Below are 14,462 nucleotides of genomic sequence, written 5' to 3'. Positions count from 1 at the left end.
TTTATTTTGGGGGGCTTTTTATTTTTATAGGGCTATTAGATTAGGTGTAATTGTTTTTATTTGTGATAATTTCGTTTATTTTCTGTAATTTTAGAGTTTTTTATTTTCCGTAATTTAGTGTTTATTATTTTTTGTAATGTTAGATTTTTTTTTCCGTAGTGTTAGGTTTTTTAAAATATTTAATTTTGGTTTTTAATTGATAGTTTTTTTTATTTTATTAGAATAGTTATGTTTTTTTATTTATTTCACAGATAAGTTTTTATTTTTTTTAAGGATAGTTATATTGTTATAGTAATTTAAAGTTAGGGGGGTTTTAGAATTAGGGGTTAATAGTTTAATGTAGTGTTTTGCGATGTGGGGGGGTGGCTATTCAGGAGTTAGTAGGTTTATTTTAGTAGTTACGATGTGGGGGGCTGGAGGTTTAGGGGTTAATACTTTATTATAGTGTTGGTGATGTGGGGGGCCGACGGGTTAGTGGTTAATAGGTTTATTTAGGTGTCGGGGGTGGCGGATTAGGGGTTAATAACTTTTATTAGTGGGGCGATGTCGGGGAGCAGGGGATTAGGGGTTAATAAGTTTATTTAATAGTTGCAATGTGGGTGGGCGGCAGATTAGGGGTTAATAAGTTTAATATAGTGTTTGCGATGCGGGAGGGTGGCGGTTTAGGGGTTAATAGGTCGTTAGTGTACTTTGTAACATTTTAGTTATAAATTTTGTGAAACATTTTTGTTACACAAAATCCATAACTACTGCTCTCAGGTGACGGTATGGATCGCGTCGGTATAGGCTGTAACGCACGTTGCACTACAGGCTAAAATGCTTGCGGTATAACTATACCGCCGCGACTCGTAATATGTGTTCCCCCGGCCATTCCACGTGCAATGGCCAATTTTTCAGCGGTATAGCTGTACCGCAAAATTCATAATCTAACCGTATATTAGGTAGCTTGCAATGTGGGGGTTGACGGATTAGGGGTTAATATATTTTAATAGTTATTGCGGTGGGGGGATGACGGTTGACAGGTAGATATTGCGCATGTGTTAGGTGTTGGTTAATACTTTCAGGCAGTTAATGTGCTTACATACTTAGCACAAGGCTTGCTGCGCCTGCCTGTGTGTGACGAGGTGAAAATAGAGTAAGATTTCTCCATTTTCGTCTGTGTAAATCCTTGCGCTGAATATGTGATACCGATTTGCGACGCGGTTCTATGTTAGCTTATGGGAGTAAAATTAGCTGGCGACGAGTGAAATATATGCGCCACATTTATATGCAGCACCGTATATGTTAAAGCAATACCCGACTAAAAACCAGCGACACCGGCTTTTGCGGGCGACGCTGCATAACTAATCGCGCCCCAGATTGGCCATCAATATTTATCACAATTAATTCATAAGATCACTCATTGTATCGTAATAGCTTATTGAATCATATTAATTTAGTAAGTTAGATAAGTAGAATTATTTTGACAATTGAGAAACTGACTCATTCCTTTACAGTAATTTCCCCTGTTATATAGTTCATCTTCTAAGCTAATTAGTGTTTAAAGGGACATTAATCTGCTTGGGACAACTGCAAAATAATGTTATATTTCCTCCTGTGCTTGTGGCTCTTTTTAAAACAGTTCTCCTATTTTAATAGCTTAAATAGCCTTTATCATTCAGATAGAACATACAATTTTAAACAACTTTTCAATTTACTTCTATTATCAAATTTTCTTTGTTTTCTTATTATCCTTTGCTGAAAAGCAGGAAAGTAAATTCAGGAGCGTGCACGTGTCTGCACTATATGGCAGCAGTTTTGCTACAATGTTATACATTAGCAAGAGCACTAGATGGCAGCGATATTTCCTGTCATGTAGTGCTCCAGACATGCGCATGCTACCTACCTAGATATCTCTTCAACAAAGAATACCAAGAGAATAGAGCAAATCTGATCATAGAAATGGAAACTTTTTTTAAATTGTGTTCTCTATCGGAATCATGAATGGAAACTTTTGGATTTCATGTCCCTTCAAAGTTCCACTTCATTATACTGGGTGCGGCCATCTTGGATCATAGGTAGTCTCACACCCTGTGACAGAAGTTGTGCACACTTACAATTATATTAGCTTTTTGACAGCTCTATCGTTTGTTTGGGGTTAGCGTGCATGATACAGTGTGTGAGCTTTACATTTTTGTATTATTTTAAACAATTTTAAAGCTAGATAACATTAGAAAAAGTATATATAGCAATAATACAGAGCAATTTAGCCACTGCAAAAATGTAAAGCTCCTGCTCTTTATCACGCACCTCACCCCAAACACATTGTACAGACGTAAAAAATCCAGCAACCTCACTGTTCTGTAAATACTCATTGCTTCTGTCACAGGGTGTGAGAATACCTGTGCAACAAGATGGCGGCAACCAGTATAAAGAGGTGGATCATGTGGTAACTGTAAGGGGTTAAAATAGCAGAAATGCTTTAATGAGCTACAGGACCAGAAGGGAAAGAAATCACATAGTAGGTAGTAACTATACTAATATGGTTGTGTTCAGCAGTTTAATGTCCCTTTAAATAGATGGAGGGATATTCTATAGCATAGTCCCATATAAGATAGATTCATTCTTGAATAATTTCATGACATTTAAGTACTGATGTATTACACAACAAGAGACTGAATTTAGACAAATTGTAAATGAGATATTTGGCTGCTCAGCACTGTTCTAGCAGTGATGTTCCACTGGAGTCTATTAATAGATACTGTTCCTTATTCGGTTATCTGAAATCCCCCTTCATATTCATGATGTAAAAGTATATTTTTGTTCTCATTGGCTAACTTACAAGGAGGGAATTAAAGAGTAAAACTAGCAGTGGTTACTAAAGTTGCTTTTGCTCCTTCAAAACACACATTGTTTTAGGATGTCAGTCATAGAAAACTTATGGCAAGAGTGCCCCCAAAGAGAAAAAGGCTTGAAACATCTAGGGCTAAAATTGACAAAGTGAACTAGACTGCAGAGAGAGACCTGTATTCATGATCTAAATACCATATTCTACAGCAAATACAGTACTGATAGTTATCAATAAGCAGAATTACAGAGATCTACAGTAGATTGCGTTGCTCAGTTGTGTAGAAACAATATTCTAGTGATCTAAATCAACCTATTGTGGTCATTACGAAGAGCTCTGTTATTGTTATTGTAAAAGAAAGACATTTAAAATCAATGGTGATTATAAGGGGCTCCACTGCTCCCCCATACATAATTATAGCACCAAAAACCTCAGGTACCAGATCTTCTGATTTTGCAAGGCAGTAATCTTTTTACAAGTCCAACTCTTTATGCAGCTCAAGCAGAAAGGTAAAGGAGGGAAAAAGGAAAGGTCTAATAAATAAGGGTAGGAATAGGTAGAAAAGATTAGGGCGCCCTCTGGACCCTTAATATTAATTAAGTTTAAAGTCAACTCTTTGCACCCCTGATAATTACTGTCTAAAACCGCCCATGCGCTCCTGTTTGGAAGCAATGTGTGAAGGACCCAAGGTTTGAATCTACTTGGGCATTTCTTCCAAAGTCTGTTGTATTCAACCTCTGGAGTTTGTCCGTTTTACAAACTGAACCTCTAGCATTAACCCATCTGTTTGTACTTTTCTGCGCTGTTAGTGTATATAAATGATGTATTCCACCACTAAACACCTTGATATATAAATATCTTGTAGGAGTAGAACTGCATTTGAGAGAACCAAAACAGATGTCTTCCGTGTAAAGACCAACAATGTTGGACCACTGAAAAAAATAAGGTATGATGTACTAGTATTAATTAATTAATTAATTTGTGTACTAGCATTAATTAATTCATTAATGTTCATCCCTTTTTTTTAAGAATTGAACACGATAACACAGGAATGAACGCCGGATGGTTTCTTGATCGAGCAATTGTAACGGACATGAACAGGCCACATCTTCGTTTTTATTTTGCGTGCAACAACTGGCTGAGCAAAGATGATGGAGATGGACTTTATTGCAGAGATCTTCTGGGAAGTCTCAATCCTATGGATGTGCCTAAAGGTAATTTACCTAAAAACTAATGCTTAAATATATTGGTCTTTTTTTTTTATTTACAAATGTCTAGAAAATCTGTTTCATATTGAAAAACAATCATTGACCTGAATATAGTTAAAGGGGCAGTCTACACCAGAATTTTTATTGTTTAAAAAGATAGATAATCCCTTTATTACCCATTCCCTAGTTTTGCACAACCAACACAGTTATAAAAATACACTTTTTACCTCTGTGATTATCTTGTATCTAAACCTCTGCAAACTGCCCCCTTATTTCAGTTCTTTTGACAAACATCCATTTTAGCCAATCAGAGCTGGCTCACCTGAATTCCATGTGCATGAGCACAGTGTTATCTATATGACACACATGAATTAGCCCCCTCTAGTGGTGAAAAACTGTCAAAATGCCCTGAGAGAAGAGGCGGCCTTCAAGGGCTTAAAAATTAGCATATGAACCTCCTAGGTTTAGCTTTCAACTAAGAATACCAAGAGAACAAAGCAAAATTGGTGATAAAAGTAAATTGGAAAATTGTTTAAAATGACATTCTCTATCTGAATTATGAAAGTTTATTTTGGACTAGACTGTCCCTTTAATTCTTGAATCTAACAAAGCACAATACATTTTATTTAGAATTCATCAGTGTGAAATATTCTAGGTTGACATGTGCCAATTAATTGAATGTTTTGTGTGCCAGCATGTGAGCGTGCATGTGTATTCTCTTAAAGGGACATTATGCTGCAAAACTGACATGCCCTAATTTGTAAATATTCCATTTATGATGCTACGTATGTATTTAACATACAAAAGTAAAATGGGAGATACAAAAGCAGTGTTCCATCATTCTATTTATAAGCTATAATGTATACATAGTGTGTATAAAAACAATTAGAAATAGTTAATAAAAAAATTCGGCTAGATTACAAGTCTTGCGTTATGAGTAAAAAAAACAGCGTTAAGGCTTGCAGATTTAGGGGCACCACACACTTTTTTGGCCTTACCACAAATCAACTTACGCAATTTGCGTATAGTCTATTTTCAATGGGACTTCCATTGCGCCGGTATTACAGGCTTGTCCTGGGAGGCCAAAAAGTGAGCGGTACACCCTATACCGTCAAGATTCGTAACGCATTCTAAAGTCAGTAGTTATGAGTTTTACACTACAACGCTGTAGCATAAAACTCATAACTAAAGTTCTAAAAAGTACACTAACACCCATAAACTACCTATTACCCCTAAACCGAGGCCCTCCCGCATTGCAAACACTATAATAAAAATATTAACCCCTAATCTGCCGCTCCGTACATCGTCGCCACTATAATAAACATGTTAACCCCTAAACGCCGCACTCCCGCATCACAAACACTAGTAAAATATTATTAACCCCTAATCTCCCGCTACTAACATCGCCACCACCTACCTTCATTTATTAACCACTAATCTGCCGCCCCCAACGTCGCCACCACTATACTAAATTTATTAACCCCTAAGCCTAAGTCTAACCCTAACCCTAACCCCCCTAACTTAAATATAATTTAAATAAATCTAAATAAAACTTACTATTAATAACTAAATAATTCCTATTTGAAACTAAATACTTACCTGTAAAATAAACCCTAAGCTAGCTACAATATAACTAATAGTTACATTGTATCTAGCTTAGGGTTTATTTTTATTTCACAGGCAAGTTTGTATTTATTTTAACTAGGTAGAATAGTTACTAAATTGTTATTAACTATTTAATAACTACCTAGCTAAATTAAATACAAATTGACCTGTAAAATAAAACCTAGCCTGTGTTACACTAACACCTAACCTAACCCTACAATTAAATAAATTCCCTAAATTAAATACAATTAACTAAATTCAATACAATTAGCTAAATTACAAAAAAACAAACACTAAATTACAGGAATTAAAAAACAAATTACAAGATCTTTAAACTAATTACACCTAATCTAATAGCCCTATCAAAATAAAAAAAAGCCCACCCAAAATAAAAAACCTAGCCTAAACTAGACTACCAATAGCCCTTAAAAGGGCCTTTTGCGGGGCATTGCCCCAAAGAAATCAGATCTTTTACCTGTCAAAAAAAAATACAAACAACCCCCCAACAGTAAAACCCACCACCCACACAACCAACGCCCCAAATAAAAGCCTAACTAAAAAAACTTAAGCTCCCCATTGCCCTGAAAAGGGCATTTGGATGGGCATTGCCCTTAAAAGGGTGTTTAGCTCTATTGCAGCCCAAACCCCTAATCTAAAAATAAAACCCACCCAATACACCCTTAAAAAATCCTAACACTAACCCCCGAAGATTCACTTACAGTTTTGAAGACCGGACATCCATCCTCAACAAAGCCGGGAGAAGTCTTCATCCAAGTGGCAAGAAGTCCTCAACGAAGCTGGGAAAAGTCTTCATCCAAGCCAGCAAAAGTGGTCCTCCAATCAGCCAATAGAATGCGAGCTCAATCCTATTGGCTGATTGGATCAGCCAATAGGATTGAAGTTCAATCCTATTGGCTGATTGCATCAGCCAGTAGTATTTTTTCAACCTTAATTCCGATTGGCTGATAGTATTCTATCAGCCAATTGGAATCTAAGGGACGCCATCTTGGATGACGTCATTTAAAGGAACCTTCATTGAAGAGGATGCTCCGCGCCGGATGTCTTGAAGATGGAGCCGCTCCGCGTTGGAAGGATGAAGATAGAAAATGCCGTCTGGGTGAAGACTTCTGCCCGTCTGGAGGACCACTTCTGCCGGCTTGGATGAAGACTTCTCCCCGCTTCGTTGAGGACTTCTTGCCGCTTGGATGAAGACTTCTCCGGCTTTTTTGAGGATGGATGTCCGGTTTTCAAAACTGTAAGTGGATCTTCGGGGTTAGTGTTAGGATTTTTTAAGGGTGTATTGGGTGGGTTTTATTTTTAGATTAGGGGTTTGGGCTGCAATAGAGCTAAATGCTCTTTTAATGGCAATGCCCATCCAAATGCCCTTTTCTGGACAATGGGAGCTTAGGTTTTTTTAGTTAGAGTTTTATTTGGGATGTTGGTTGTGTGGGTGGGGGTTTTACTGTTGGGGTGGTTGTTTGTATTTTTTTTGACAGGTAAAAGAGCTGATTTCTTTGGGGCAATGCCCCGCAAAAGGCCCTTTTAAGGGCTATTGGTAGTTTAGTTTAGGCTAGGTTTTTTTTTATTTTGGGTGGGCTATTTTTATTTTGATAGGGCTATTAGATTAGGTGTAATTAGTTTAAAGATCTTGTAATTTATTTTTATTTTTTGTAATTTAGTCTTTGTATTGAATTTAGTTAATTGTATTTAATTTAGGGAATTTATTTAATTGTTAGGTTAGGTGTTAGTGTAAGACAGGTTAGGTTTTATTTTACAGGTCAATTTGTATTTATTTTAGCTAGGTAGTTATTAAATAGTTAAGAACTATTTAATAACCTTTGTATCTAGTTAAAATTAATACAAACTTGATGTAAAATAAAAATAAACCCTAAGCTAGATACAATGTAACTATTAGTTATATTGTAGCTATTTTAGGATTTATTTTACAGGTAAGTATTTAGTTTTAAATAGGAATTATTTAGTTATTAATAGTAAGTTTTATTAGGTTTATTTTAATTATATTTAAGTTAGGGGGTTTAGGGTTAGACTTAGGGTTAGGGGTTAATAACTTTAGTATAGTGGCGGCGACATTGGGGACGGCAGATTAGGGGTTAATAAATGTAGGTAGGTGGCGGCGATTTTAGGGGCGGCAGATTAGGGGTTAATAATATTTAACTAGTGTTTGCGATGCAGGAGTGCAGCGGTTTAGGGGTTAATATGTTTATTATAGTGGCGGCGATGTTGGGGGCGGCAGATTAGGGGTTAATAAATATAATGTAGGTGTCGGCGATGTCCGGAGCGGCAGAATAGGGGTTAATAAGTATAATGTAGTTGTCGGCGATGTTGGGGGCGGCAGATTAGGGGTTAATAAGTGTAAAATTAGGGGTGTTTAGACTCAGGGATTCATGTTAGGGTGTTAGGTGTAAACATAAAATGTGTTTCCCCATAGGAATCAATGGGGCTGCTTTACGGAGCTTTACGCTGCTTTTTTGGAGGTGTTAGACTTTTTTTCAGCCGGCTCTCTCCATTGATGTCTATGGGGAAATCGTGCACGAGCACGTACAACCAGCTCACCGCTGACTTAAGCAGCGCTGGTATTGGAGTGCGGTATGGAGCACAATTTTGCTCTACGCTCACTTCTTGCCTGTTAACGCCGGGTTTAGGAAAACCTGTAATACCAGTGCTGTAGGTAAGTGAACAGTGACAATAACGTGCAAGTTAGCACCGCACCCCTCGTAACGCAAAACTTGTAATCTAGCCGAAAAAATGTTTGCTGATAAACCTGACTGGTGTTTTCATTGGTTAGACTAATGTTTTAATTGTTATTGAAGTGTCTAAAAGAGAATGAACCATTTCCATCATGCATATGAAATAGTGATCTGTCCCCTTAAGATTTGGGCCAAATACAAGATGACATTCTGGTTGCCTTGTTGCTGGGTGAACTACGTTATACTGATTTAAATAAATAAATCAGCACCAGAGAGCCTGCACTATTACAAAGCTTTTTGGGCAGGTGGTTGCCTTGTTGCTGGGTGAACTACTTTATACTGATTTAAATAAATGTCTGTGAGGGCAGACAATCCTTCTGCATGTTAAAATAAAGGTATATTAACTTGAAATAATGTCATTTTAAATACTAAGAATAAATATCATTCAAAAACTTAGGTATAAATACAGATGCTTAACCCCTTAATGACCGGACCATTTTTCAATTTTCTTACCCTTAATGACAATGGCTATTTTTACATTTCTGCGGTGTTTGTGTTTTGCTGTAATTTTCCTCTTACTCATTTACTGTACCCACACATATTATATACCTTTTTTCTCGCCATTAAATGGACTTTCTAAAGATACCATTATTTCTCCAACATAGGTGTGTCCGGTCCACGGCGTCATCCTTACTTGTGGGATATTCTCTTCCCCAACAGGAAATGGCAAAGAGCCCAGCAAAGCTGGTCACATGATCCCTCCTAGGCTCCGCCTACCCCAGTCATTCTCTTTGCCGTTGTACAGGCAACATCTCCACGGAGATGGCTTAGAGTTTTTTAGTGTTTAACTGTAGTTTTTATTATTCAATCAAGAGTTTGTTATTTTGAAATAGTGCTGGTATGTACTATTTACTCAGAAACAGAAAAGAGATGAAGATTTCTGTTTGTATGAGGAAAATGATTTTAGCAACCGTCACTAAAATCCATGGCTGTTCCACACAGGACTGTTGAGAGCAATTAACTTCAGTTGGGGGAACAGTGAGCAGTCTCTTGCTGCTTGAGGTATGACACATTCTAACAAGACGATGTAATGCTGGAAGCTGTCATTTTCCCTATGGGATCCGGTAAGCCATGTTTATTACGATCGTAAATAAGGGCTTCAAAAAGGGCTTATTAAGACTGTAGACTTTTTCTGGGCTAAATCGATTGATTATTAACACATATTTAGCCTTGAGGAATCATTTTATCTGGGTATTTTGATATAATAATATCGGCAGGCACTGTTTTAGACACCTTATTCTTTAGGGGCTTTCCCAAAGCATAGGCAGAGCCTCATTTTCGCGCCGGTGTTGCACACTTGTTTTTGAGAGGCATGGCATGCAGTCGCATGTGAGAGGAGCTCTGATACTTAGAAAAGACTTTCTGAAGGCGTCATTTGGTATCGTATTCCCCTTGGGGCTTGGTTGGGTCTCAGCAAAGCAGATACCAGGGACTGTAAAGGGGTTAAAGTTCAAAACGGCTCCGATTCCGTTATTTAAGGGTTAAAGCTTCCAAATTTGGTGTGCAATACTTTTAAGGCTTTAAGACACTGTGGTGAAAATTTGGTGAATTTTGAACAATTCCTTCATGTTTTTTCGCAATTGCAGTAATAAAGTGTGTTCAGTTTAAAATTTAAAGTGACAGTAACGGTTTTATTTTAAAACGTTTTTTGTACTTTGTTATCAAGTTTATGCCTGTTTAACATGTCTGAACTACCAGATAGACTGTGTTCTGAATGTGGGGAAGCCAGAATTCCTATTCATTTAAATAAATGTGATTTATGTGACAATGACAATGATGCCCAAGATGATTCCTCAAGTGAGGGGAGTAAGCATGGTACTGCATCATTCCCTCCTTCGTCTACACGAGTCTTGCCCACTCAGGAGGCCCCTAGTACATCTAGCGCGCCAATACTCCTTACTATGCAACAATTAACGGCTGTAATGGATAATTCTGTCAAAAACATTTTAGCCAAAATGAACACTTATCAGCGTAAGCGCGACTGCTCTGTTTTAGATACTGAAGAGCATGACAACGCTGATAATAATATTTCTGAAGGGCCCCTAACCCAGTCTGATGGGGCCAGGGAGGTTTTGTCTGAGGGAGAAATTACTGATTCAGGGAACATTTCTCAACAAGCTGAACCTGATGTGATTGCATTTAAATTTAAGTTGGAACATCTCCGCATTCTGCTTAAGGAGGTATTATCCACTCTGGATGATTGTGACAAGTTGGTCATCCCAGAGAAACTATGTAAAATGGACAAGTTCCTAGAGGTGCCGGGGCTCCCAGAAGCTTTTCCTATACCCAAGCGGGTGGCGGACATTGTTAATAAAGAATGGGAAAGGCCCGGTATTCCTTTCGTCCCTCCCCCCATATTTAAAAAATTGTTTCCTATGGTCGACCCCAGAAAGGACTTATGGCAGACAGTCCCTAAGGTCGAGGGAGCGGTTTCCACTTTAAACAAACGCACCACTATACCCATAGAGGATAGTTGTGCTTTCAAAGATCCTATGGATAAAAAATTAGAAGGTTTGCTTAAAAAGATGTTTGTTCAGCAGGGTTACCTTCTACAACCAATTTCATGCATTGTCCCTGTCGCTACAGCCGCATGTTTCTGGTTCGATGAGCTGATAAAGGCGGTCGATAGTGATTCTCCTCCTTTTGAGGAGATTATGGACAGAATCAATGCTCTCAAATTGGCTAATTCTTTCACCCTAGACGCCACTTTGCAATTGGCTAGGTTAGCGGCTAAGAATTCTGGGTTTGCTATTGTGGCGCGCAGAGCGCTTTGGTTGAAATCTTGGTCGGCTGATGCGTCTTCCAAGAACAAGCTACTTAACATTCCTTTCAAGGGGAAAACGCTGTTTGGCCCTGACTTGAAAGAGATTATCTCTGATATCACTGGGGGTAAGGGCCACGCCCTTCCTCAGGATCGGCCTTTCAAGGCAAAAAATAAACCTAATTTTCGTCCCTTTCGTAGAAACGGACCTGCCCAAAGTGCTACGTCCTCTAAGCAAGAGGGTAATTCTTCTCAAGCCAGGCCAGCTTGGAGACCAATGCAAGGCTGGAACAAGGGAAAGCAGGCCAAGAAACCTGCCACTGCTACCAAGACAGCATGAAATGTTGGCCCCCGATCCGGGACCGGATCTGGTGGGGGGCAGACTCTCTCTCTTCGCTCAGGCTTGGGCAAGAGATGTTCTGGATCCTTGGGCGCTAGAAATAGTCTCCCAAGGTTATCTCCTGGAATTCAAGGGACTTCCCCCAAGGGGGAGGTTCCACAGGTCTCAGTTGTCTTCAGACCACATAAAAAGACAGGCATTCTTACATTGTGTAGAAGACCTGTTAAAAATGGGAGTGATTCATCCTGTTCCATTAAGAGAACAAGGGATGGGGTTCTACTCCAATCTGTTTATAGTTCCCAAGAAAGAGGGAACGTTCAGACCAATCTTAGATCTCAAGATCTTAAACAAGTTTCTCAAGGTTCCATCGTTCAAGATGGAAACCATTCGAACAAGTCTTCCTTCCATCCAGGAAGGTCAATTCATGACCACGGTGGATTTAAAGGATGCGTATCTACATATTCCTATCCACAAGGAACATCATCGGTTCCTGAGGTTCGCATTCCTGGACAAACATTACCAGTTCGTGGCGCTTCCTTTTGGATTAGCCACTGCTCCAAGGATTTTCACAAAGGTACTAGGGTCCATTCTAGCTGTGCTAAGACCAAGGTGCATTGCTGTAGTACCTTACTTGGACGACATTCTGATTCAAGCGTCGTCCCTTCCTCAAGCAAAGGCTCACACGGACATTGTCCTGGCCTTTCTCAGATCTCACGGATGGAAAGTGAACGTGGAAAAGAGTTCTCTATCTCCGTCAACAAGGGTTCCCTTCTTGGGAACCATAATAGACTCCTTAGAAATGAGGATTTTTCTGACAGAGGCCAGAAAAACAAAACTTCTAGACTCTTGTCGGATACTTCATTCCGTTCCTCTTCCTTCCATAGCTCAGTGCATGGAAGTGATCGGGTTGATGGTAGCGGCAATGGACATAGTTCCTTTTGCACGCATTCATCTAAGACCATTACAACTGTGCATGCTCAGTCAGTGGAATGGGGACTATACAGACTTGTCTCCGAAGATACAAGTAAATCAGAGGACCAGAGACTCACTCCGTTGGTGGCTGTCCCTGGACAACCTGTCACGAGGGATGACATTCCGCAGACCAGAGTGGGTCATTGTCACGACCGACGCCAGTCTGATGGGCTGGGGCGCGGTCTGGGGATCCCTGAAAGCTCAGGGTCTTTGGTCTCGGGAAGAATCTCTTCTACCGATAAATATTCTGGAACTGAGAGCGATATTCAATGCTCTCAAGGCTTGGCCTCAGCTAGCGAGGGCCAAGTTCATACGGTTTCAATCAGACAACATGACAACTGTTGCGTACATCAACCATCAGGGGGGAACAAGGAGTTCCCTGGCGATGGAAGAAGTGACCAAAATCATTCTATGGGCGGAGTTTCACTCCTGCCACCTGTCTGCTATCCACATCCCAGGAGTGGAAAATTGGGAAGCGGATTTTCTGAGTCGTCAGACATTACATCCGGGGGAGTGGGAACTCCATCCGGAAATCTTTGCCCAAGTCACTCAGCTGTGGGGCATTCCAGACATGGATCTGATGGCCTCTCGTCAGAACTTCAAAGTTCCTTGCTACGGGTCCAGATCCAGGGATCCCAAGGCGGCTCTAGTGGATGCACTAGTAGCACCTTGGACCTTCAAACTAGCTTATGTGTTCCCGCCGTTTCCTCTCATCCCCAGGCTGGTAGCCAGGATCAATCAGGAGAGGGCGTCGGTGATCTTGATAGCTCCTGCGTGGCCACGCAGGACTTGGTATGCAGATCTGGTGAATATGTCATCGGCTCCACCTTGGAAGCTACCTTTGAGACGAGACCTTCTTGTTCAGGGTCCGTTCGAACACCCGAATCTGGTTTCACTCCAGCTGACTGCTTGGAGATTGAACGCTTGATCTTATCGAAGCGAGGGTTCTCAGATCCTGTTATCGATACTCTTGTTCAGGCCAGAAAGCCTGTAACTAGAAAGATTTACCACAAAATTTGGAAAAAATATATCTGTTGGTGTGAATCTAAAGGATTCCCTTGGGACAAGGTTAAGATTCCTAGGATTCTATCCTTCCTTCAAGAAGGATTGGAAAAAGGTTTATCTGCAAGTTCCCTGAAGGGACAGATTTCTGCCTTGTCTGTGTTACTTCACAAAAAGCTGGCCGCTGTGCCAGATGTTCAAGCTTTTGTTCAGGCTCTGGTTAGAATTAAGCCTGTTTACAAACCTTTGACTCCTCCTTGGAGTCTCAATTTAGTTCTTTCAGTTCTTCAGGGGGTTCCGTTTGAACCCTTGCATTCCGTTGATATTAAGTTATTATCTTGGAAAGTTTTGTTTTAGGTTGCAATTTCTTCTGCTAGAAGAGTTTCAGAATTATCTGCTCTGCAGTGTTCTCCTCCTTATCTGGTGTTCCATGCAGATAAGGTGGTTTTACGTACTAAACCTGGTTTTCTTCCAAAAGTTGTTTCTAACAAAAACATTAACCAGGAGATTATCGTACCTTCTCTGTGTCCGAAACCAGTTTCGAAGAAGGAACGTTTGTTGCACAATTTGGATGTTGTTCGCGCTCTAAAATTCTATTTAGATGCTACAAAGGATTTTAGACAAACATCTTCCTTGTTTGTTGTTTATTCCGGTAAAAGGAGAGGTCAAACAGCAACTTCTACCTCTCTCTCTTTTTGGATTAAAAGCATCATCAGATTGGCTTACGAGACTGCCGGACGGCAGCCTCCCGAAAGAATCACAGCTCATTCCACTAGGGCTGTGGCTTCCACATGGGCCTTCAAGAACGAGGCTTCTGTTGATCAGATAGGTAGGGCAGCGACTTGGTCTTCACTGCACACTTTTACCAAATTTTACAAGTTTGATACTTTTGCTTCTTCTGAGGCTATTTTTGGGAGAAAGGTTTTGCAAGCCGTGGTGCCTTCCATTTAGGTGACCTGATTTGCTCCCTCCCTTCATC

General features: G+C 39.8%; 1 protein-coding gene across 1 annotated transcript in view; it reads left to right on the top strand.

Annotated features, from left to right (window-relative positions):
* LOXHD1 (lipoxygenase homology PLAT domains 1) overlaps positions 1-14,462 on the top strand; it is a 666,378-nt gene that overhangs the window by 265,301 nt on the left and 386,615 nt on the right. Inside the window, exons 9-10 of the mRNA XM_053701077.1 lie at positions 3,693-3,773; positions 3,857-4,041. Coding sequence (XP_053557052.1) covers positions 3,693-3,773; positions 3,857-4,041 — 266 coding nt within the window. The remainder of the gene's footprint in view (positions 1-3,692; positions 3,774-3,856; positions 4,042-14,462) is intronic.

Source organism: Bombina bombina, chromosome 2 (genome assembly GCF_027579735.1).
Source record: "Bombina bombina isolate aBomBom1 chromosome 2, aBomBom1.pri, whole genome shotgun sequence".
In the NCBI taxonomy this organism is placed as follows: Eukaryota; Metazoa; Chordata; class Amphibia; order Anura; family Bombinatoridae; genus Bombina; species Bombina bombina.
The sequence above is the reverse complement of the archived record's forward strand: the minus strand, read 5'-3'. Positions and strand labels throughout refer to the sequence as shown.